The sequence below is a fragment of the Oncorhynchus mykiss genome, chromosome 22 (genome assembly GCF_013265735.2).
Source record: "Oncorhynchus mykiss isolate Arlee chromosome 22, USDA_OmykA_1.1, whole genome shotgun sequence".
Classification (NCBI taxonomy): Eukaryota; Metazoa; Chordata; class Actinopteri; order Salmoniformes; family Salmonidae; genus Oncorhynchus; species Oncorhynchus mykiss.
The window spans coordinates 46534682-46561176 of record NC_048586.1 but is presented as its reverse complement, the minus strand read 5'-3'; the positions used below and the strand labels follow the sequence as shown (position 1 = coordinate 46561176).

The following is a 26495-nucleotide window of genomic DNA, read 5'->3' as shown; positions in this document are numbered from 1 at the left end:
AGTCGGCTACCACCCAGTACCCTACCCTGAACCTTAAAGACTGATGCCCTATAGTCATGGAACACTGGTCACTTTAATAATGTTTACATACCGTTTTACCTACATCATACAGTGGCCTTCAGAAAGTATTCACACCTCTTGACTTTTTCCACATTGTGTTGTGTTAGTGCCTGAACTTAAAATGGATTACATTTAGATTGTTTGGTCACTGGCCTACACACAATACTCCATAATATCAATGTGGAATTATAATTTCCCAAATGTTTACAAATTAATAAAAAATGAAAAGCTTAAATGTCTTGAGTCATTTATTATTTCATTTATCATTTATTATTAGTATTTAACCTCTTTGTTATGGCAAAATAAGTTCAGGAGTAAAAATGTGCTTAAGTTACATAAGTTGTATGGACTGTGTGCAATAATAGTGTTTAACATGACTACTTCATCTCTGTACCCCACACATCTGTAAGGTCCCTCAGTGGAGCAGTGAATTTCAAACACGGATTCAAAGACCAGGGAGGTTGTCTAATGCCTCACAATGAAGGGGAACTATTGGTAGGTAGATGGGTAAAAATAAAAAGCAGACATAGAATATACCTTTGAGCATGAAGTTATTAATGACACGTTTTATGGGGTATGAATTCAAAACAGAAAAATGCACTAAATTAATGTGGCAAAGTGTTATGTTTGGGGCAAATCCAAAACACCACCACTCTCGATATATTCAAGCATAATGGTGGCTGTGTCATGTTATTGGTATGCTTGTAATTGTTAAGCAAAATCAAAGAGGAAAACCTGGATAAGTCTGCTTTCCACCAGACACTGGGACATGAATTCACCTTTCAGCAGGACAATAATCAATAACACAAGGCCAAATATACACTGGAGTTGCTTATCAAGAAGACAGTGAATGTTCCTGAGTGGCTGAGTTGAGTTACAGCTTTTACTTAAATCTACTTGAAAATGTATGGCAAGACTTGAACATTGTTGTCGAGCAATGATCAACAACCAATTTGACAGAGCTTGAATTAAAAAAATTAAGAATAGGCAAATGTTTGACTCATGGGTGTAAATACTACTGTAAGAAAGATGATTTCTATATTTAATTTTCAATAAATATCTTACATTTCCTAAAAACATGTTCTCATTGTCATTATGGGCTATTGTGTGCAGTTGGTAGATTTTTTAAAAATCTTTAATTCAGGTTGTAACAACAAATATGTGGATTGTATATACCGGACTTTTCGTTCAGATATTCCTTAATTTCTTTACATTTATTCTTGGGATTTGTGTGTATCATTTTATATATAATTAAACCACCCACCAATTCGGAGGCACATATATATATATATATTTTTTTTTTACAGCTTTTCTGTTACATTTTACATATACACAGTACTTGTATGTACAGTAATCACACAATACATTACTGAACATAAACCCTTTAATCCCAACCCTCAGCACATCCCACCTATCACCGTAGACCCCCTCAGCACATCCCACCTATCACCGTAGACCCCCTCAGCACATCCCACCTATCACCGTAGACCCCCTCAGCACATCCCACCTATCACCGTAGACCCCCTCAGCACATCCCACCTATCACCGTAGACCCCCTCAGCACATCCCACCTATCACCGTAGACCCCCTCAGCACATCCCACCTATCACCGTAGACCCCCTCAGCACATAGCACCTATCACCGTAGACCCCCTCAGCACATAGCACCTATCACCGTAGACCCCCTCAGCACATAGCACCTATCACCGTAGACCCCCTCAGCACATAGCACCTATCACCGTAGACCCCCTCAGCACATAGCACCTATCACCGTAGACCCCCTCAGCCACTCAACACATCCCACCTATCACCGTAGACCCCCTCAGCACATAGCACCTATCACCGTAGACCCTCTCAGCACATAGCACCTATCACCGTAGACCCCCTCAGCACATAGCACCTATCACCGTAGACCCTCTCAGCACATAGCACCTATCACCGTAGACCCCCTCAGCACATAGCACCTATCACCGTAGACCCCCTCAGCACATCCCACCTATCACCGTAGACCCCCTCAGCACATCCCACCTATCACCGTAGACCCCCTCAGCACATCCCACCTATCACCGTAGACCCCCTCAGCACATAGCACCTATCACCGTAGACCCCCTCAGCACATAGCACCTATCACCGTAGACCCCCTCAGCACATAGCACCTATCACCGTAGACCCCCTCAGCACATAGCACCTATCACCGTAGACCCCCTCAGCACATAGCACCTATCACCGTAGACCCCCTCAGCACATAGCACCTATCACCGTAGACCCCCTCAGCACATAGCACCTATCACCGTAGACCCCCTCAGCCACTCAACACATCCCACCTATCACCGTAGACCCCCTCAGCACATAGCACCTATCACCGTAGACCCTCTCAGCACATAGCACCTATCACCGTAGACCCCCTCAGCACATAGCACCTATCACCGTAGACCCTCTCAGCACATAGCACCTATCACCGTAGACCCCCTCAGCACATAGCACCTATCACCGTAGACCCCCTCAGCACATCCCACCTATCACCGTAGACCCCCTCAGCACATCCCACCTATCACCGTAGACCCCCTCAGCACATCCCACCTATCACCGTAGACCCCCTCAGCACATAGCACCTATCACCGTAGACCCCCTCAGCACATAGCACCTATCACCGTAGACCCCCTCAGCACATAGCACCTATCACCGTAGACCCCCTCAGCACATAGCACCTATCACCGTAGACCCCCTCAGCACATAGCACCTATCACCGTAGACCCCCTCAGCACATAGCACCTATCACCGTAGACCCCCTCAGCACATAGCACCTATCACCGTAGACCCCCTCAGCCACTCAACACATTCCACCTATCACCGTAGACCCCCTCAGCACATAGCACCTATCACCGTAGACCCTCTCAGCACATAGCACCTATCACCGTAGACCCCCTCAGCACATAGCACCTATCACCGTAGACCCTCTCAGCACATAGCACCTATCACCGTAGACCCCCTCAGCACATAGCACCTATCACCGTAGACCCTCTCAGCACATATCACCGTAGACCCCCTCAGCACATCCCACCTATCACCCTAGATCCCCTCAGCACATAGCACCTATCACCGTAGACCCCCTCAGCACATCCCACTTATCACCGTAGACCCCCTCAGCACATCCCACCTATCACCGTAAACACCCTCAGCACATCCCACCTATCACCGTAGACCCCCTCAGCCACTCAACACATCCCACCTATCACCGTAGACCCCCTCAGCACATTCCACCTATCACCATAGACCCCCTCAGCCACTCAGCACATCCCACCTATGTGGGAGTTGGATTTTTACTAATTATCTTTGAAAGATAGGGTCCTGAAAAAGGGACGTTTCTTTTTTTGCTGAGTTTATATACAGAATAAAGTTTATATAGTATTCTGTTGGTGGCAAGAACTTTGTAGAATCATTTAAAGTGAAAAACTCAGTGTTGAATCAAGTGTTTTTTTGTATCAATTCATAAACCATGTGCAATGGAATCAGTACATCGAAAATCTCTTCCCATTTATTTTGCAACTTGTATGGCGCAGCTGTCAACATTTTTGTGTTCAAATGAAACTGGTATATTTTTCTATTTATGCCAGTTCCTTACAGTCAATTAGTATCTTTAATATGGCAGGCAAACAAGTTCCCTACCTTCTCCCTTTTCCTCTTGCCTCCTCCGTGTGTGGTAATGCTGCAATCAGTTGGTTTTAAGTGTGGATTGAGCAGACGTTCCATATATTTCCGATAGCTGCATATGTGACACAACTCCACCTTTTCTATTCATTATATAATTACTAAGAAAATAAATGTATCCATAAAGAATGTTGTTTTAAATTCAAATCAGTATATTTGAGTTTAACCATAATATTGGTTGTATCGCAATAACATCTGCTAACCATGTTTATGTGACCAATAATGTGATATTTTCTGAAGGATAAAACTGAAATTGTAACGAGCTTTGTATGGCTTGTTTAAGAAAGGGTGATACTTTAAACACATTTTCAATGAGTAGGAAATTAGAAGTTGTAATCTGTATAAAAGGTAAAAAGGTCATTTTTGAACAATATGATTTAAAAAAAAAAAAGAGTTATCTTGAGTAGGAAGTGCCATTAGTAAGTAAACAGATAGGACCAAAGAGTTAATCAATGTGTTTTAGTATTTACCATGGTTGCAGAATCGTGTCTATTGTGCAAACTTTCTATTGAAATGAATTGTGGTAAGTTACCAAGTATGTCTACTTCACCATCCACCCATTTTATTGGTAAACTACAACGTAGTGTAAACACGGTCTTTTAACGATCCAAAATGTAATATGGTACACTTATCATAATTAGGTTTAGATCCAGAGGGTTAAAGATCAAGACCTTCAATGAGACTGTGCAGGGATCCAGATTGCAGACTTAAGAAAGAGTCATCGGCATACAGACACCCGTTTTATCCCCTGGTTTCTAGATGTTCATGTCAGATCTAATTTTAATAGCCAGTATTTCAATGGCCACTTGTTTTAATCCTCTTTAAAAGCTCAACTTTTTAAGTAGTAAACATTATTTACTATTTTTACACCTGGGGTTGCTGTACATAACTTGAACCCATTATATAAGAGATTCAGCGAAATTAAAGTAATCCAGACATTTCTATAGAAATTCTAATCATACTTTATCAAACGCCTTTTAAAAATCTGCTCTGAAGACCAGATCTGGTATCTTAGATGCGCCATAATGTTCAATTGTTTCAACTAATAGTCATATTTGTTTGTATTATGAATCTGCCAAGGCAGCAGCTCCTCTTCCTGGGGTCCAGAAAAAGTATGTCAGTTAAACCATTTTAAAAACATTACAATACATTCACAGATTTCACAACACAGTGTGCCCTCAGGCCCCTAATCCACCACTACCACATGTCTACAGTACTGAATCCATGTGTGTGTGTGTGTGTTATTGTGTTTGTGCCAATGTTTGTCTCTTCACAGTCCACGCTGTTCCATGAGGTGCATTTGTATCTGTTTTTAAATCTGATTCGACTGCTGCATCAGTTACCTGATGTGGAATAGAGTTCCATGTAGTCATGGCTCTATGTAATAGTCTGTTCTGGACTTGGGGACTGTGAAGAGACCTCTGGTGACATGTCTTGTGGGGTATGTATGGGTGTCTGAGCTGTGTGCTAGTAGTTTAAACAGACCTCTGGTGTCATGTCTTGTGGGGTATGTATGAGTGTCTGAGCTGTGTGCTAGTAGTTTAAACAGACCTCTGGTAGCATGTCTTGTGGGGTATGCATGTGTGTCTGAGCTGTGTGCTAGTAGTTTAAACAGACCTCTGGTAGCATGTCTTGTGGGGTATGCATGTGTGTCTGAGCTGTGCGCTAGTAGTTTAAACAGACCTCTGGTGTCATGTCTTGTGGGGTATGCATGTGTGTCTGAGCTGTGTGCTAGTTGTTTAAACAGACCTCTGGTGGTATGTCTTATGGGGTATGCATGGGTGTCTGAGCTGTGTTCCATTAGTTCAAACAGACAGCTCGGTGCATCCAACATGTCAATACCTCTCATAAATACAAGTAGTGATGAAGTCAATCTCTCCTCCACTTTGAGCCAAGGGAGATTGACATGCAATTTTCCTAAGTCCCTCTTCGTGGCACCTGACCACACGACTGAACAGTAGTCCAGGTGCGACAAAACTAGGGCCTGTTGGACCTGCCTTGTTGACAGTGTTGTTAAGAAGGTAGAATCTAGGGCCTGTAGGACCTGCCTTGTTGATAGTGTTGTTAATTAAGAAGGTAGAAACTAGGGCCTGTAGGACCTGCCTTGTTGACAGTGTTGTTAAGGCAGAGCAGCACTTTATTATGGACAGACTTCTCCCCATCTTAGCTACTGTTGTATCAATATGTGTTAACCATAACAGTTTACAATCTAGTCTCCTCAACTTGCTCAATTTCTACATTATTTATTACAAGATTTAGTTGAGGTTTGCGGTTTAGTGAATGATTTGTCTCAAATACAATGCTTTAAGTTTTATAAATATTTAGGACTAACTTATTCTTTGCCACCCACTCTGAAACTAACTGCAATTCTTTGTTAAGTGTTGCAGTAATTTCAGTCACTGTAGTAGCTGGCTTTACTGTCCCTGCTTTTTAAATCTGGCAGCTGATTTGATAGCTGAACCACATACATATCTGTTCAATTTAACCCTGAAATGTAATGAAATTCCAAAGATATGGAAATCAACATTTGTCCTACCACTTTTAAAAGGGGGAGATCCAACTCTTAAATAATTATAGGCCAATCTCAAAGCTGTCACCCCTGGTGAAAATACTTGAAACCGTTGTAAGTGAACAGCTAAAAGAGTTATTTGCTAACTATTTTATCAATGTACCAATCGGGCTTCAGGAAGAAGCATAGCACAATTACAGCAGCCATGAAGGTTTTTAATGATATCACCCAAGCCATTGACAAAAAACAGCACTGTGTCTCACTTTTTATTGATCTCTCTAAGGCTTTTGATACAGTTGATCATGCTATACTAAGGCAGAGATTGTCGAGTGTAGGTCTTTCGGAGCATGCAGTTGCATGGTTTGCTAACTATCTGTCTGATAGAGCTCAGTGCACTCAATTTGATGGGCTTATGTCTGTTAAATTGTCTGTCTTGAATGGTGTGTCCCAAGGCTCTGTACTTGGTCCTCTCTTATTCACTATTTATATAAATGATTTAGACAAACATGCACAACTTCATTTTTATGCTGATTATACTGTTATTTACCGTTGTGCCTCATCTCTTACAAAAGCTTTCCAGAACTTGCAAACTGCTTTTTATACTGTTCAACATACCTTGTGTCAATTGAAGCTTATCCTCAATACTGCCAAAACTAAACTAATGGTGTTTTCTAATGCAAGAAATAGACCTCTGAACCTTTCATCTATTAGTACCTGTCAGGGCAAGGAGATTGAGGTTGTAACCTCATAAATATCTTGGAATTTTAATTGATGACGGCTTCTCTTTAAAATTGCATATACTTACAAAATAATTGAAGCTGAAATTGGGATTTTATTTTAGGAATAAGGCCTGTTTTTCTTTTGAAGCCAGAAGGAGGCTAGTATCAGCTACATTTATGTCTTTACTAAACTATGGGTATTTTATATATGAATGCTTCCGCTCAATGTTTGAGATCAATTGACACTCTTTACCATGGCACTTTGAGATTTATTTTCAACTGCAAAACCCTTACGCACCACTGCACTTTGTATACCAGGGTTGGCTGGCCTTCTCTAGTCACTCGTAGGCTCAGTCACTGGTATACTTTTATTTACAAAGCCATTTTGGGTTTGCTACCTTTTTATTTGGGCATTTTTATTGTTCAGAAATGTGGTGGGTACTCTGTTCGTTCACTGGACTAACTGTTCCAAATGTCAGAACTGAATTTATTAAAAGGGCTTTTATGTACTCTGCTCCATGGTCTTGGAACGCCTTACAAAATACTTGTAAACTGGAAGAGCTGGTATTTTTAAATCACTGATGAAGGATTTTGAGGCTGATTCTCTGACCTGTCAATGTTTTTAATTTGCTGTTTTTGATTTTGTTATACTCGTGTGAATTCAATGGATTTTACTAAATTACTTGTTTTTTTTATGTCCGTCTAATTTTGCAATGACTTGGTGCTGCCTATCTTGGCCAGGACGCTCTTGAAAAATAGATTTTAAATCTCAAATGAGCCCTTCCTGGTTAAATAAAGGTTAAATAAAATAAAATGTTATTAGTAAAGATTGAAAAAAGTAATGGGCCTAGACAGCTGCCCTGGGGAATTCCTGATTCTACCTGGATTATGTTAGAGAGGCTTCCATTAAAGAACACCCTCTGTTCTGTTAGACAGGTAACTCTTTATCCACAATATAGCCATAACAGATTTGGTCCTGTTTCAGTAGTAATGAAATCATAATTTATTGGACTACCTGAAAGTCTACAATTGTTATAGGAGTAATTAAAACATGCTAATACTGGATCTTTGAGTACATCAAAAAGGTCATATATCTGTACTGGTGTACCATCAAGCCCTGGTGTTTTTCCAGATTGAAAATATATAATTGCCTCAAAAAAACAAAGAAAAAGTTCCTCCTCTAAGTTGGCCTTCACACAGGTCTTTATGTAAATGTGTTAATCCTACATTATTATTAGGAAATAAATCCTTACAGTTATCATTCAGCAGAAAAGGAGACAAAAGAAAACATGCTTAAAATATTTTTGCTTCCTCTTTAAAAATATTGTTTTGTATTGTTAGTTATACTGCACTGTTGGAGCTAGATACATAAGCATATCGCTGCACCTGCGATAACATCTGCAAAATATGTTTACGAGACCAATAACATTTGATTTGACTCTGTTGTGCCCTCCAGGCAGCAAGGTTAAGTTGATTAGTAATGACACATTCCAGGAATTTTCTGCCTGTTTGTTCAGCAACCCTCACAATGCAGCCTGTTACTGAGGCCCAGTAGAGCGCTCCATATAGGCCCTTTGTACCACTGAATCCCTCAAATACACACTCCTCTGTCTCAGTCTTTCCCTCAGTCACTCGCTCTTACCCTCAGGCTCTCTGTTCCTCTCCTAACCCACCATCCTCTCTGGCCGTGCTGTCTGACCTCTCTCCTCCCCCACCATCCTCTCTGGCCGTGCTGTCTGACCTCTCTCCTCCCCCACCATCCTCTCTGGCCGTGCTGTCTGACCTCTCTCCTCCCCCACCATCCTCTCTGGCCGTGCTGTCTGACCTCTCTCCTCCCCCACCGTCCTCTCTGGCCGTCCTCTCCTCCCCCACCGTGCTGTCTGACCTCTCCTACTGCTCATCTGAAGGTCAATCCAGTGTAATTGCTCCAAATGGGTTTAATGAGTGATAAAATAATTACATTACCCTGGCTGTCCAGACCAGGTAATTACATTACCCTGGCTGTCCAGACCAGGTAATTACATTACCCTGGCTGTCCAGACCAGGTAATTACATTACCCTGGCTGTCCAGACCAGGTAATTACATTACCCTGGCTGTCCAGACCAGGTAATTACATTACCCTGGCTGTCCAGACCAGGTAATTACATTACCCTGGCTTTCTAGACCAGATGAGAGGCATACGTGGTAATTATGTCTCTCTGTAGGGTGTACACGCATTCTGCCCAGAATCGGTGTAAACATGCTTTGGTGATTAAATTTCACTTTGTTATAAATATATTTTACCAAGACAAATATGATTCTTCATGTTTTGGATCGTTCAGAGGGGTCTTTCCCTAACATTCAGTATCATTAAAGGGATACTTTGCCAATAATGGCCTTTATCTTTACCGTGCTTCTACATCTGCATTGCTTGCCGTTTGGGGTTTTAGGCTGGGTTTCTGTACAGCACCTTGAGATATCAGCTAAGAAAGGCTATATAAATAAATCAAATGTATCTACTTCCACAGAGTCAGGTGGCCTCCTTTATCTACTGACCCAGAGTCAGGTGGCCTCCTTTATCTACTGACCCAGAGTCAGGTGGCCTCCTTTATCTACTGACCCAGAGTCAGGTGGCCTCCTTTATCTACTGACCCAGAGTCAGGTGGCCTCCTTTATCTACTGACCCAGAGTCAGGTGGCCTCCTTTATCTACTGACCCAGAGTCAGGTGGCCTCCTTTATCTACTGACCCAGAGTCAGATGGTCTCCTTTATCTACTGACCCAGAGTCAGATGAACTCGTGGATACCATTTCTGTCTCTAGCACGAAGGAAGTTAAAATGTTGTTTCATGAGCCAATGCTAACAAGCGAAGTCTACAGGTATCTGCTAGCATGCAGTGACTGAGGATTAGCATGCAGTGACTGAGGATTAGCATGCAGTGACTGAGGATTAGCATGCAGTGACTGAGGATTAGCATGCAGTGACTGAGGATTAGCATGCAGTGACTAGTCATTTGCAAAGTTGTCTCCGACGGGTCGCAAAAAGCCAAATGAACACGAGCTGAATTACATGGAAATTACTTTGAAAATAAAATGCTTTCAATATGCTCAGTAGTACATTGACATTTCAGAGATATTTGTTTTTGTGAGAAATCTTGTGGGGGGGGGGGGGGGGGGATTTTGCATTCATATGAAAAGCGTATCCTAAAATATGTCAATTCAAATCTTTCTATATTTTTTTGGGGTCATATGTTGGACTAGTGAGGCTCTCTCCACCTATCGGTGAGGAGGATTCACCATCTTTATCAAATGATTTCATCCACCTACAGATAAAAATCGGCAAAATGCAGCAAATGAGGGGGCCAACTGGACTGCTCGCTTACCGATACGGTAGGCTACAGACGAGTCACTCACTAACTTCACGGAGTACGTTTCGAAGCACAGGAATAATTTGATATTAAACTGATTAAAGGTAGATAATGCAATAGTCATGTAAACACCTTCCTCTGGGTCAAATTCAAAGTAAGCATGCGCTGATTAAAACACCTGGTTTTCTGAACAATCTTTAAAATTACTAGGCCATGTAAACACCTTAAAAATCGGTGCTGAGCGAGCCTTGCTTTTTAGCACGAGTGAAGTGAGTTCGGAACAACTAAATGTATGTGTCACAGAAGTAGCTTTCACAAACAATATATATGTCCGAACTCAGAATCAAATATGCTTTCCAAAAATAACATATTCCAAGCTGTATCACCGTGATTGGGAGACCCATAGGGCAGCGCACAATTTGCCTAGCGTCGTCCGGGTTTGACTGGGGTAGGCCGTCATTATCAATAAGAATTTGTTCTCAACTGACTTGCCTAGTTAAATAAAGATTAAATAAAAACATTTTATAAAAGTAGCAGAGAGAGTCTAACTTGGGTGACTGGAGTCTGACAATATTTTGGGTTTTCCTCTGACACCGCCAAGTATATAGGTCCTGGATGACAGGAAGCTTGGCAACAGTGATGTACTGAGCCGTACGCACTACCCTTTGTAGCGCCTTGCTACAAATGCCGAGCAATTGCCGTACCAGACAGTGATGCAACCAGTCAGGATGCTCTCGATGGTGCAGCTGTAGAACTGAGGATCTGAGGACCCATGACAAATCTTTTTAGTTTCCTGAGGGAGAATAGGCTTTGTTGTGTCCCCTTCACGACTGTCTTGGTTTGTTTGGACCATGACAGTTTGTTGGTGATGTGGACACCAAGGAACTTGAAACTCTCAACCCGTTTCACTACAGCAAGGTTTTATTTGTATTTATTTATTTTATTTAACCTTCATTTAACTAGGCAAGTCAAATAAGAACAAATTCTTATTTACAATGACGGCCCATCCAAACCCTAACCCGGACAATGCTGGGCCAAATGTGCGCTGACCTATGGGACTCCTAATCACGGCCGGTTGTGATACAGCCTGGAATCGAACCAGGGTCTGTAGTGATGCCTCTAGCACTGAGATGTAGTGCCTTAGACCACCACTCGGGAGCCCCCAAAATGTATTATGATCGCGCCAAACAGCGCAGGCAAATATTAATGGGGCCTGTTTGGCAATTTCCTGTAGTCCACTATCAGCTCCTCTGTCTTGCTCACATTGAGGGAGAGGTTGTTGTCCTGGCACCACACAGCCAGGTCTCTCATCATTGTCATGTCATCAGCAAACTTAATGATGGTGTTGGACGGCTATACCGCAGCACCAAGTCTAGGTCCAAAAGGATCCTGAACTTCTTAGGGGGCAGTTCACCGTCACACAGTTCACCGTCACACAGTTCACATAGCTTACTAGAGGAGCATCCCACCATGGGAGTGAACCACAGAGACCGTGCTGAATACTCGTTCCATGACGCTACAGTTAAACTATAAGAGTGATTTACTCTAAACCACGAGCTGGGCTATTTCTGATACACTCAGCCCCTCCAACAATGCCATTATTCTACAAACTTGGAGAACACAGGAAAGCTTGGGGAGAGAAAGAAGACGTGAGAAAGAATTCTAAGTTAAGGTGACTCAGTCTTCCTGACAAGCTCCCGCCCCCACCCCCTGCCCCAGTCCCCCTGGTAGATGACCACAGGTCCACATCCAGGTCAACTCCAGCCACTACATGGCTAGTCACAGAGGCTAGGCACCACTAGCTATCCTCCCACCACATAACCCTCAGGGCTGAAGGGAAGACCACACAACTATTAGCTGAGATCATCTGCCTCGTCACTCAGCATGTCTTCTCGAAAACAAGTATGATTCCACATCTGCTGCAATGATGAGAAGTGGAATTATTCAGGTATCTGAGCTGCCAAACTAACAGTCCTCATCATGTCAATGTGATGTTTCATCTTTATTTCCTGATCTGGCTCTGATGAGCCATCTTGTTATTCATCGTGTTATTAGTCTACAATCAATGGCTTTTCTCAGACCATCACAGCCTCTACCTACAGAGGAAACAGAGGAAGTGGTCCTGAGCGTTTGCTGGAGGACCCTGAGGAACCATCAGCTCATTTCCTGTCTCTTATATCACATCAGGAGAGCCATAGGGTGAATGTACCTCAGAGGGGAGCAGCACTGAGACAGTAGTAGACTAGATGTGTCCTGGTGGGGAGCTGTGATGTAGACTACATGTGTCCTGGTGGGGAGCTGTAATGTAGACTACATGTGTCCTGGATGGGGAGCTGTGATGTAGACTACATCTGTCCTGGTGGGGAGCTGTGATGTAGACTTGATGTGTCCTGGTGGGGAGCTGTAATGTAGACTACATGTGTCCTGGTGGGGAGCTGTAATGTAGACTTGATGTGTCCTGGTGGGGAGCTGTAATGTAGACTACATGTGTCCTGGTGGGGAGCTGTAATGTAGACTTGATGTGTCCTGGTGGGGAGCTGTAATGTAGACTACATGTGTCCTGGTGGGGAGCTGTAATGTAGACTACATGTGTCCTGGTGGGGAGCTGTGATGTAGACTACATGTGTCCTGGTGGGGAGCTGTGATGTCACTTCCCTTCTGTTACAGTACATCTCCTGCAAAAACAAACAAGACGCGAAACTCAAAGAACAAACAGTGCCGTCACATAGCCAATTATTTACTTCACTGCAAAGACATTCACAGCTGGTTTATATATCACTTGGGTATAAGCTGCTGACTGTGGGATGTTTGCTGTGCTAGCCCATTCAGAAACAATGATAGTTGAATACAGCTGGAATAGAACTTGCATTAGAAACAGGAGTCTGAGTAGAGAGGAGAAAAATATAGCACTCTAACCAACCGTCCATCTTCCAGATGAAAATCAATGCTGTTGTGTCAATATGAACAGTGTAGGCCCACTAGTGTACCACTACTAAATAATATGCCAAATGAACAAGCATTCTGTTCCGGTAGAGTGCAGTTCAACTCGTTCTCCCAGTCCCTCTGAGCAGCAGAGAAGGAAGCCTCCCAACAGCTGCTAGACCAACAGGGCTGCTGCTAGACTCCCAACAGGGCTGCCAACAGGGCTGCTAATGCTATCGGGCTGCTGCTAGACGTCCAACAGGGCTGCTAATGCTATCGGGCTGCTGCTAGACATCCAACAGGGCTGCTAATGCTATCGGGCTGCTGCTAGACGTCCAACAGGGCTGCTAATGCTATCGGGCTGCTGCTAGACGTCCAACAGGGCTGCTAATGCTATCGGGCTGCTGCTAGAAGTCCAACAGGGCTGCTAATGCTATCCGGGCTGCTGCTAGACGTCCAACAGGGCTGCTAATGCTATCGGGCTGCTGCTAGACGTCCAACAGGGCTGCTAATGCTATCGGGCTGCTGCTAGACGTCCAACAGGGCTGCTAATGCTATCGGGCTGCTGCTAGAAGTCCAACAGGGCTGCTAATGCTATCGGGCTGCTGCTAGACGTCCAACAGGGCTGCTAATGCTATCGGGCTGCTGCTAGACGTCCAACAGGGTTGCTAATGCTATCGGGCTGCTGCTATCAGTCCAAAAGGGCTGCTAATGCTATCGGGCTGCTGCTAGAAGTCCAACAGGGCTGCTAATGCTATCGGGCTGCTGCTAGACGTCCAACAGGGCTGCTAATGCTATCGGGCTTCTGCTAGACGTCCAACAGGGCTGCTAATGCTATCGGGCTGCTGCTAGACGTCCAACAGGGCTGCTAATGCTATCCGGGCTTCTGCTAGACGTCCAACAGGGCTGCTAATGCTATCGGGCTGCTGCTAGACGTCCAACAGGGCTGCTAATGCTATCGGGCTGCTGCTAGACGTCCAACAGGGCTGCTAATGCTATCGGGCTGCTGCTAGACGTCCAACAGGGCTGCTAATGCTATCGGGCTGCTGCTAGACGTCCAACAGGGCTGCTAATGCTATCGGGCTGCTGCTAGACTCCCAACAAGGCTGCTAATGCTATCGGGCTGCTGCTGGACATCCAACAAGGCTGCTAATGCTATCGGGCTGCTGCTGGACATCCAACAGGGCTGCTAATGCTATCGGGCTGCTGCTAGAAGTCCAACAGGGCTGCTAATGCTATCGGGCTGCTGCTAGACATCCAACAGGGATGCTAATGCTATCGGGCTGCTGCTAGAAGTCCAACAGGGCTGCTAATGCTATCGGGCTGCTGCTAGACGTCCAACAGGGCTGCTAATGCTATCGGGCTTCTGCTAGACGTCCAACAGGGCTGCTAATGCTATCGGGCTGCTGCTAGACGTCCAACAGGGCTGCTAATGCTATCGGGCTGCTGCTAGACATCCAACAGGGCTGCTAATGCTATCGGGCTGCTGCTAGACGTCCAACAGAGCTGCTAATGCTATCGGGCTGCTGCTAGACGTCCAACAGGGCTGCTAATGCTATTGGGCTGCTGCTAGACGTCCAACAGGGTTGCTAATGCTATCGGGCTGCTGCTAGACGTCCAACAGGGCTGCTAATGCTATCGGGCTGCTGCTAGACTCCCAACAAGGCTGCTAATGCTATCGGGCTGCTGCTGGACATCCAACAGGGCTGCTAATGCTATCGGGCTGCTGCTAGAAGTCCAACAGGGCTGCTAATGCTATCGGGCTGCTGCTAGACATCCAACAGGGATGCTAATGCTATCGGGCTGCTGCTAGACCAACAGGGCTGCTAATGCTATCGGGCTGCTGCTAGACTCCCAACAGGGCTGCTAATGCTATCGTACTGCTGCTAGACATCCAACAGGGCTGCTAATGCTATCGGGCTGCTGCTAGAAGTCCAACAGGGCTGCTAATGCTATCGGGCTGCTGCTAGACATCCAACAGGGCTGCTAATGCTATCGGGCTGCTGCTAGACGTCCAACAGAGCTGCTAATGCTATCGGGCTGCTGCTAGACGTCCAACAGGGCTGCTAATGCTATCGGGCTGCTGCTAGACGTCCAACAGGGTTGCTAATGCTATCGGGCTGCTGCTAGACGTCCAACAGGGTTGCTAATGCTATCGGGCTGCTGCTATAAGTCCAAAAGGGCTGCTAATGCTATCGGGCTGCTGCTAGACGTCCAACAGGGCTGCTAATGCTATCGGGCTGCTAATGCTATCGGGCTGCTAATGCTATCGGGCTGCTGCTAGACGTCCAACAGGGCTGCTAATGCTATCGGGCTGCTGCTAGAAGTCCAACAGCGCTGCTAATGCTATCGGGCTGCTGCTAGAAGTCCAACAGGGCTGCTAATGCTATCGGGCTGCTGCTAGACATCCAACAGGGCTACTAATGCTATCGGGCTGCTGCTAGACGTCCAACAGGGCTGCTAGAAGGGGGTGACTGGCTGCAGGGCCGGGGGAGGGGGCAGCAGCTCCTCCATCTACAGTCATCACTGCATAGGAAAATAAGGGCATGTCTAAGTCCAATGAGAGCGAGAACAAGGAGAGAGACAGGAGAGAGACACAGCAAGGACAAGGAGAGAGACAGGAGAGAGACACAGCAAGGACAAGGAGAGAGACAGGAGAGAGACACAGCAAAGACAAGGAGAGAGACAGGAGAGAGACACAGCAAAGACAAGGAGAGAGACAGGAGAGAGAGACAGCAAAGACAAGGAGAGAGAGAGACCATTGCTGCTTGCAGAGCTCCACCAGACCAGGAAGTGACACACACAGAGAACAGGAAGGAAGAGGAAACAGCTGGACAGACGTAGATTCTGGTTCCACTGGCTTCTAGTCAAAGCTCACATCCACTACAAGACCATGGTACTTGCTCACAGAGCAACAAGAGGAACTGCCCCTCCCTACCTTCAGACTATGCCCAACACAAGCAGTCCATTCTGCCACCTCTGGACTATTGGCCCTCCCACCCCTACGGGAGGGCAGCTCCAGCTCAGCCTAAGCTCTTCTCTGTCCAGGAAAATCCCCCTGAAGCTAGGACAGAAGAAGAGTCCCTGTCCATCTTCCCCCTGAAACTAGGACAGCAGAGTCCCTGTCCATCTTCCCCCTGAAACTAGAACAGCAGAGTCCCTGTCCATCTTCCCCCTGAAACTAGGACAGCAGAGTCCCTGTCCATCTTCCCCCTGAAGCTAGGACAGCAGAGTCCCTGTCCATCTCCCCCCTGAAGCTAGAACAGCTGAGTCCCTGTCCATCTTCCCCCTGAAACTAGGACATCAGAGTCCCTGCCCATCTTCCCCCTGAAACTAGGACAGCAGAGTCCCTGCCCATCTTCCCCCTGATGCTGGGACAGCAGAGTCCCTGCCCATCTCCCCCCTGATGCTAGGACAGCAGAGTCCCTGCCCATCTTCCCCCTGAAGCTAGGACAGCAGAGTCCCTGCCCATCTTCCCCCTGAAGCTAGGACAGCAGAGTCCCTGCCCATCTTCCCCCTGAAGCTAGGACAGCAGAGTCCCTGCCCATCTCCCCCCTGATGCTGGGACAGCAGAGTCCCTGCCCATCTTCCCCCTGATGCTGGGACAGCAGAGTCCCTGCCCATCTTCCCCCTGAAGCTAGGACAGCAGAGTCCCTGTCCATCTTCCCCCTGAAGCTAGGACAGCAGAGTCCCTGCCCATCTTCTGAAAACATCTGAAACGCTACCTCTTCAAAGAGCATCTTAAATAATTCCACAGCAGCCACCACTGGCACCAGCTCCTCACCCCCACCCCAAAAAAGCCATTGGTGAACTAACACTCGTGCTTGACTTCGCTGAGGAAAAATGTACTGACTGATGTGTGGTTTACCACCGAGCTACCTGGACATGAATGCACTGAAGAGCAAGTTGCTCTGGATAAAAGAGCCTCTCCTAAATTACTAAAACAAAAACATTTAAAATGGTTCCACTCCTGACAAACACAGACAGACCACCATCAGGATAACATCAAACAGACCATCAGGATGACATCACACAGACATACCACCATCAGGATGACAACACACAGACCATCAGGATGGACAACACACAGACAGAGACCATCAGGATGGACAACACACAGAGAGAGACCATCAGGATGGACAACACACAGACAGAGACCATCAGGATGGACAACACACAGACAGAGGCCATCAGGATGGACAACACACAGACAGAGGCCATCAGGATGGACAACACACAGACAGACCACCATCAGGATGGACAACACACAGACAGACCACCATCAGGATGGACAACACACAGACAGACAACCATCAGGATGGACAACACACAGACAGACCACCATCAGGATGGACAACACACAGACAGACCACCATCGGGATGACAACACAGACAGAGACCATGAGGAGGACATCTGGTTCCACTCCTGACAAACACAAAGACAGGAACCCTCTGTCTCCCTGGGGACGCTGGTCAGCTCACAACAGACTTCCCAAAAGGCCCCCTATCCTGTATAAAGGGCTCTAGTCTAGTAATGGCAGCCTATCCCGTACACTCCTTCTGTGGCCTCCAACTGCTCTTAAATGCAAGTAAAACTAAATGCCTGCTCTTCAACCAATCGCAGCCCCACTTGCCTGCCCGCCCAGCATCACTACTCTGGACGGTTCTGACTTAGAATATATGGACAACTACAAATACCTAGGTGACGACTGATTAGACTGTAAACTCTCCTTCCAGACTCACATTAAGCATCTCCAATCCAAAGTTAAATCTAGAATCGGAATCCTATATCGCAACAAAGCATCCTTCACTCATGCTGCCAAACATACCCTCGTAAAACTGACTATTGTCACCGATCCTTGACTTTGGCGATGTCATTTACAAAATGGCCTCCAACACTCTACTCAGCAAATTGGATGCAGTCTATCACAGCGCCATCCGTTTTGTCACCAAAGCCCTACATACTACCCACCACTGTGACCTGTATGCTCTTGTTGGCTGGCCCTTGCTACAGATTCGTCGCCAAACCCACTGGCTCCAGGTCATCTATAAGTCTTTGCTAGGTAAAGCCCCGCCTTCTCTCAGTTCACTGGTCACCATAACACCCACCTGTAGCATGCGCTCCAGTAGGTATATCTCACTGGTCATCCCCAAAGCCAACACCCACTTTGGCCACCTTTCCTTCCAGTTCTCTGATGCCAATGACTGGAACGAACTGCAATTTTTTTTTTTTTTATCACTGAAGCTGGAGATCCATTTATTTTAATTTAAGCATCAGCTGTCAGAGCAACTCACCGATCTCTGTACCTGTACATAGCCCATCTGTAAATAGCCCATCCAACTACCTCATCCCCATATTGTTATTTATTTTCGCTCCTTTGGACCCCAGTATCTCTACTTGCACATTCATCTTCTGTAATTACTTCGCCACCATGGCCTATTTATTGCCTTACCTCCCTTATCTTACTAGATTTGCACACACTGTATATAGATTTTTCTCTATTGTGTTATTGACTGTACGTTTGTTAATTCCATGTGTAACTCTGTTGTTTTTGTCGCACTGCTTTGCTTTATCTTGGCCAGGTCGCAGTTGTAAATGAGAACTTGTTCTCAACTAGCCTACCTGGTTAAATAAAGGGTTAGGTTTATGTTATATAAAGGTGAAATAAAAAAAAATAACTTTAACACCCTTAGACCTAACCAGAAAAAGTCCCTCTGCTCTACTGACACCATCACACAGTCTAATCAGATTTAGGCTCTGCTGAAACCATCACTAGTCCTCAGTCTAATCAGATAATAATATATAGGTCACTGCTAAGGCTCTGCATGGCCAAATACAGCTGCTCACTTCATAATGTTGAGTCTTGCTAAGTATCCCATCACAAATGGCACCCTATTCCCTATATAGTGCACTACATTTGACCAGAGCCCTATGGCCCCTGGTCAAAAGTAGTGCACTTCATAGGGAGCAAGGTGCCTTTTGTGACATGCTAGGACTTCAGTCCCACTGCTGGAACAATCTGCAGATCTGGTTGAAATTGGATGAAGCAGCGGCACTCAGACAGTGTCAGATATTGGTTGAAGACCTGGTAGCTGAGAGATGTCGATGACTTGTGTCTTTCAACTGTTTCTTGTATCCTATAAAAATGTGGAAATTGTCAAATGCATGGCTCCCTTGTAAAAAAATGTTTTTAAAAGACCTTAGTCTCAATGGGACTATAAAGGTCAAATAAAGACATTTGATACCCATTTCCTGATACATGGAGTCCTGCAGGGCAGTTTAGAGTGGCTCAGTGGTTCCGTTTCTAAATTAATCCCTCTTCTCTTTTCAACACCAGCTACTAGATTAATCTGACTTTGAGTAAAGGTGGAATCAGGGGTTTGATCTTCCGGACTGAGGGGGGAGGTTGAAGAGTGTACAGTGAGCAGCACACTGATCAGCTTTAACAGGACCAAGGTTGAGTGTCTGTGTTTATATTTGAGCATCAATCGTTGGTGCATTCATCCCATGTAGACAGGAGGTATTGAGGAAGTTACTGACTCACTGCATCCTTCAGATGGCTCAGAGTAATGCCTGGATCACACCAGGGGCATCATTGCATTTCGGTACATCAGAAGTACATTAATCTTCAATGGAATGCTCCCTTAACACCCGGCCACTTAACCCGGAAGCCAGCTGCACCAATGTGTCGGAGGAAACACTGTTCAACTGAAGACAGAGGTCAGCCTGCAGGTGCCCGGGCCTGCCACAAGGAGACGCTAGAGCGCAATGAGCCAAGTAAAGCCCCCCCCCACCCCCAGGACGCCGCTGGGCCAAATGTGTACCGCCCTATGGGACTCCCGTTCACGGCCGGTTATGGCACAGCCTGGGATCGAACCCAGGTCTGTAGTGATGCCTCAAGCACTGCAATGGCACTGGGGAGGCCCGCTTCACTACTTTTCTGCCAACGCACAGATGGCCAATCACAACGTTCAAGGCTACACCTTCACTTTCTGATGGCACCTTCGTTACAGGTTCTGCATTGTCAGTAGGACACTGTAGAAAGAGTAATGAACTTCAATACTGTGCCCACTGAGGAAAAACTGATTCTTATAGAGTTGGAAGGCTATTCAAACAGCATAAAGCAGAATTGGTGCTATCTGATCATCAACAGTGTCATTCAACCTTAACATTGAAATGGATTGTCTGACGTTGGCATTCTGTGTGTGTGTGTGTGTGTGTGTGTGTGTGTGTGTGTGTAAACCACTGGTTTTACATGTAATACCCACAATGGTCCTCTTTTCCATGTCTTCCTCATCATACTTTTGCATAAACAAATTGGGGAAAGAAAAACCTCCATGTCACAAGAATATTAGTTAGCTACATGACATTAATCAGGGCGCGTGTCAGACAGCTGTGGTTTAAATTATTAATAATAATTAAATACTAGCCTATTTTATGACTTTGGGATCTCTTCCTTTTAACTTTCCCAAATGTAATTTGGACAAAATCCCAAATAAGTCCCATTCCTCTCGGCCGACACCTAGTCCTCATAAACGAGTTTGACGACTGAGCACTCTGTTCAAAATATTAATCACAAAAAGTACTTTCATCGATTGGACTTGATTTGTGTGTGGAATAGGCTACTTCTGATCTCAATTTGAGCAGATCATTATCTGTAAAGCCAAAGAGCAGCGTCGTTCCACACGTAGCTGTCCGCGGTAGTTGATGTGTGCGGGGACGAGTCGCCTACCTTCCGACAGTTCCAGCTCCAACTCCGCCAGCTTCTCCCGGACCTCCACCGGCAGTGACATGGCCATAGCCGGGCTCGGTTCCAACATCATTAGTAATCCGGTAGAATTCCTCTCAGCCATGGTGTTCCGGTCCGAGTGGGCCGAGACTCCCCGTCGAGGGACGGAGTGATGTTCAGCCGGTTGCCTGGTGTAACGTTAGCAGGCGGGTGGTGGCTACTGCAGACAGATGTGCGGAAAAGCCCTACATCACCCTGGCACAGACTGGCATTAGCTCGTTAGCTAACCCTGCTAGACACATTCCTAAAGTAACGTTGAGGCTAAATCACCAAACAGTTACGAATTCGGTTGATCTGGTCAGAGGTGTGTTTCCTAATCCACAGTGTCTGCGTCGAGCGGATTTGAACCGGTAACTCATCCATCTCTGGTGCACAGCACCGCCGCCATTGCATTATAGTAACAGCAGCCCGAAGCACGTTCACGGTGTCTGGCGCGTCATGGGGAACATGCATGCTCACCTACATACCGGGACGTTTTGCATATTGGCTACACATTGTTCCTGCATCACATGTAAAACCATGGAGAGGGGGGAAATAACATCACAGACAGTCGACCGGACTTCTTGGACAAAACCTCTGAGAAATCAGACTGATTGACACCAGATGAGCTGCTGACACCAAAGTTAACCTGGACAGCCATCTAGCGGTGTGGCGCAGTTTAACGTTCTTCTTCTTCGATGAGGTTTAACGGTGGTTGGCATCCAACAAATGTTGCATTACCGCCACTCACTAGACTGGAGTATAACTCCCTTCCACGTTGCTTGAAAATTAACATCAAATCAAATCAAAATCAAATCAAATGTATTTATAAAGCCCTTCGTACATCAGCTGATATCTCAAAGTGCTGTACAGAAACTCAGCCTAAAACCCCAAACAGCAAGCAATGCAGGTGTAGAAGCACGGTGGCTAGGAAAAACTCCCTAGAAAGGCCAAAACCTAGGAAGAAACATGAATAAATCAACAAATACCCTACCTTCTAACCCTACACTAAAACCCCTGACCTTACTCCACTATTGAAATACCCTACCATCAAATTCTACACTAAAACCCCTCACCCTACTCCACTATTTAAATACCCTACCATCTAACCCTACACTCACTAAACCCCCACCCTACTCCACTATTTAAATACCCTACCTTCTAACCCTACACTAAAACCCCTGACCCTACTCCACTATTTAAATACCCTACCATCTAACCCTACACTAAAACCCCCCACCCTACTCCACTATTTAAATACCCTACCATCTAACCCTACACTAAACCCCCCCACCCTACTCCACTATTTAAATACCCTACCATCTAACCCTACACTCACTAAACCCCCCACCCTACTCCACTATTTAAATACCCTACCATCTAACCCTACACTCACTAACAACCCCCCACCCTACTCCACTATTTAAATACCCTACCATCTAACCCTACACTAAAACCCCCCACCCTACTCTACTATTTAAATACCCTACCATCTAACCCTACACTCACTACAAATCCCCACCCTACTCCACTATTTAAATACCCTACACATGGAGTACAACAAACACACAGTCAATAATACAGTAGAAACAAGTCTATATACGATGTGAGCAAATGAGGTGAGATAAGGGAGGTAAAGGCAAAAAAAAAGGCCATGGTGGCAAAGTAAATACAATATAGCAAGTAAAACACTGGAATGGTAGATTTGCAGTGGAAGAATGTGCAAAGTAGAAATAAAAATAATGGGGTGCAAAGGAGCAAAATAAATAAATAAATAAAATAAATACGGTAGGGAAAGAGGTAGTTGTTTGGGCTAAATTATAGATGGGCTATGTACAGGTGCAGTAATATGTGAGCTGCTCTGACAGCTGGTGCTTAAATCTAGTGAGGGAGATAAGTGTTTCCAGTTTCAGAGATTTTTGTAGTTCGTTCCAGTCATTGGCAGCAGAGAACTGGAAGGAGAGGCGGCCAAAGAAATAATTGGTTTTGGGGGTGACCAGAGAGATATACCTGCTAGAGCGCGTGCTACAGGTGGGTGATGCTATGGTGACCAGCTACCCACTTACTAGAAATGTCACGACTTCGGCGGAAGTCGGTCCTTGTTCAGGCGGCGTTCGGTGGTCCACGCCACCAGCCTTCTAGCCATCGCCAATCCACTTTTAATTTTCCATTTGTTTTGTCCTTGACTTACACACCCTGTTTCAATCCCCCAATTGCTTGTTCATTATTTAACCCTTTGTTCCCCCATGTTTGTTTGTGAGTGATTGTTTATTGTATTGTGGTCCGTATTTGTGGTTCCTCCTCCAGCTGGAGCTCTACCTGTCGACCGTCCAACCGGCTCCTTCGGGACTTGAGAGCATGTCCGCCCTCGTCTCCTGCCTCTCAGGCAAAGCCCTGGAGTGGGACAACGCCTTACGGAGTGAGGGAGACACGGCGTTGGACCATTACGCAGAGTTCACCCGCCGCTTAAGGGCAGTTTTCGACCACCCGCCTGAGGGTCGAGCGTTGGGTGAACATCTGTTCCACCTGAGGCAGGGGACGAGGAGCGCGCAGGATTTCGCTTTGGACTTCTGGACCCTGGCCGCCAGTGCGGGATGGAACGTCAGGGCCCTGATCATTCACTACCGGTGCAGTCTGCGCGAGGATGTCCGTCGGGAGTTGGCCTGCCGAGACACCACCCTCACGTTGGACCAGCTGGTGGACCTGTAACCTAGTGGCTACCCGCGGACGTCCGGATCGGGGCCTGTCAGTTCCATCCCCCAGCAACTCCGCTCCGACGCCAATGGAGCTGGGAGGTGGTGTGATTAGGGCGACCGGAGGAGGGGCCATTCCCTGCACCATCTGTGGCCGCCGAGGGCACACTGCTGGTCGGTGTTGGGGGGGTTCCTCAGGGAGTCGTGTCACCCCAGGTGAGTTGGCACCAGGCTCACCCAGAGCCCCGTTGCTCACATGTATTTTTTAAATTACATTTCCTGAGTTTTCCCCGCATTCCCAACATAAGGCACTCGTAGATTCAGGCGCAGATAGGAATTTTATTGACCGTTCATTTGCCCATAGTTTATGGATCCCCCTTGTTCCTGTGGATATGCCCTTCCCTGTGCATGCCCTAGATAGTCGACCATTAGGGTCCGTGCTGATTAGGGAGGCCACCGCTTCACTCGGCATGGTTACACAGTCACAAAGAGAGAATCAGTCTCTTCCTTATTGATTCTCCTGTGTTTCCCGTGGTGCTGGGCCTACCCTGGTTGGTCTGTCATGACCCCACTATTTCGTGGCAACAGAGGGCTCTCAAGGGTTGTCACGAAAGTGCTCAGGGAGGTGTGTGGGGGTTTCCATCGATGAGACTACGGTGTAAAGTCCAGACCAGGTCTCCACCGTGCACATCCCCTCAGAATATGCCAATTTGGCTCTCGCCTTCTGTAAGAAGAGGGCGACTCAATTACCACCCCATCGACTGGGGGATTGTGCGATAAATCTCCTGGTAGACGCTGCACTTCCCAGGAGTCACGTGTATCCTTTGTCACAGGAGGAGACGGTGGCTATGGAAACATATGTCCTCGAATCCCTGGGTCAGGGGTACATTCGGCCCTCCACTTCACCTGCATCCTCAAATAAATTTTTTTGTGAGGAAGAAGGATGGGGGTCTGCGCCCGTGTATTGACTATCGAGGGATCAATCAGATCACTATGAGGTACAGCTACCCGCTGCCTCTCATTGCCAGTGCGATCGAGTCAATGCACAGGGCGCTTCTTCACAAAATTGGATCTCAGGAGCGCTTACAACCTGGTGCGTATCCGGGAAGGGGACGAGTGGAAGACGGCATTTAGTACTACCTCAGGGCACTATGAGTACCTTGTCATGCCGTACAGGTTGATGAATGCTCCATCAGTTTTCCAGGCCTTTGTTGACGAGATTTTCCGAGACCTGCACGGGCAGGGTGTAGTGGTGTATATTGACGACATTCTGATATACTCCGCTACACGCACCGAGCATGTGTCCCTGGTGCGCAGGGTGCTTGGTCGACTGTTGGAGCATGACCTGTACGTCAAGGCTGAGAAATGTCTGTTCTTCCAACAGTCTGTCTCCTTCCTAGGGTACCGCATTTCCACGTCAGGGGTGGAGATGGAGAGTGACCGCATTGCAGCCATGCGTAATTGGCCGACTCCCACCACGGTAAAGGAAGTGCAGCGGTTCCTAGGGTTTGCCAATTACTACCAGAGGTTTATCCGTGAGGTTTTACCTCACTGCTGAAGGGGGGACCGGTGAGACTGCAGTGGACAGCTAAGGCGGGCACGGCTTTTGGTCACATGAAGGCTCTGTTTACCTCGGCTCCCGTGCTGGCTCATCCTGATCCCTCTTTGGCATTCCCAAATCTATTTAGTTCTACTTCAGGCAAACAACCTGAAAGGATGGGACACCACCACTCAACACACCCTGGAACTCTTCTGATGTCAAGTCTCTCACACCCAAATACCTCTATGCAGCTGCCACCACCACCTCAATTTTCTGTGACTTCCGTTTCATCCCTGTAGTACAGTTGATAACCATTGCTATAAATGCTAAAAATCCAATCTTACTGAAACATATATCACTTGTTGGCCACCCTCCCACTGTTCTAGTACAGATCTACAAATCACACCACTCCTCTCAGGATTTCTCCCCCTGCTATGGTACAGATCTACTACACCCCTCCTCTCAGGATCACTCCCTCTGTTCTGGTACGGATCTACTACACCCCTCCTCTCAGGATCCCTCCCTCTGTTCTGGGTCAGATCTACTACACCAGTCCTCTCAGGATCCCTCCCTCTGTTCTGGTACAAATCTACTACACCAGTCCTCTCAGGATCCCTCCCTCTGTTCTGGTACAGATCTACTACACCAGTCCTCTCAGGATCCTTCCCTCTGTTCTGGTACAGATTTACTACACCCCTCCTCTCAGGACCCCTCCCTCTGTTCTGGTACAGATCTATTAGTCACAGCAGCCCTCTCAGGATCCCTCCCTCTGTTCTGGTACAGATCTACTAGTCACAGCAGTCCTCTCAGGATCCCTCCCTCTGTTCTGGTACAGATTTACTATACCCCTCCTCTCAGGATCCCTCCCTCTGTTCTGGTACAGATCTATTAGTCACAGCAGTCCTCTCAGGATCCCTGCTCCTTGACACATCTTCCTCTACTTTCTTCACTGCCTTATTTATATGACAACTTCTGCACTACTGCCCATAAGCTTGACACCTCTAACAACGTAATGTATTCAGCACAAAAGCTTGTACAGGATAACTTATATATCCTAACATTACTTCAACGATTCCACAGCATCCAACTCTGTTTTCACCCACCCTGAAACCACAACTGGATCAGCCAAAAGGTAAGGGTCCACTTTTTCCAAAAACTTCACTCCTACTGTCACACTCATCTTTATCCGGAGCCTCGGTACAAGCCTCCGTCTCCGAGAACTTCACCACA

The 26495-nt window shown here is 46.3% G+C and overlaps 1 protein-coding gene across 9 annotated transcripts in view; it reads right to left on the bottom strand.

Annotated features, from left to right (window-relative positions):
* Positions 1-21699, bottom strand: part of dip2a (disco-interacting protein 2 homolog A) — a 232025-nt gene extending 210326 nt beyond the window's left edge. For 5 of the 9 annotated variants that reach the window (XR_005038847.1, XR_005038848.1, XR_005038849.1 and 2 more), the window contains exon 1: positions 20997-21697. Coding sequence is in view for 6 of the 9 variants with exons in the window: in XM_036959434.1 (XP_036815329.1) it covers positions 20997-21117 (121 nt within the window). In the remaining 3 variants the exon portion in view is untranslated. Of the gene's footprint in view, positions 1-20996 lie in introns of all 9 variants that reach the window. The other 4 variants (XM_036959439.1, XM_036959440.1, XM_036959437.1 and 1 more) reach the window with 3 other exon arrangements.
* Between the last annotated feature and the right edge of the window lie 4796 nt (positions 21700-26495).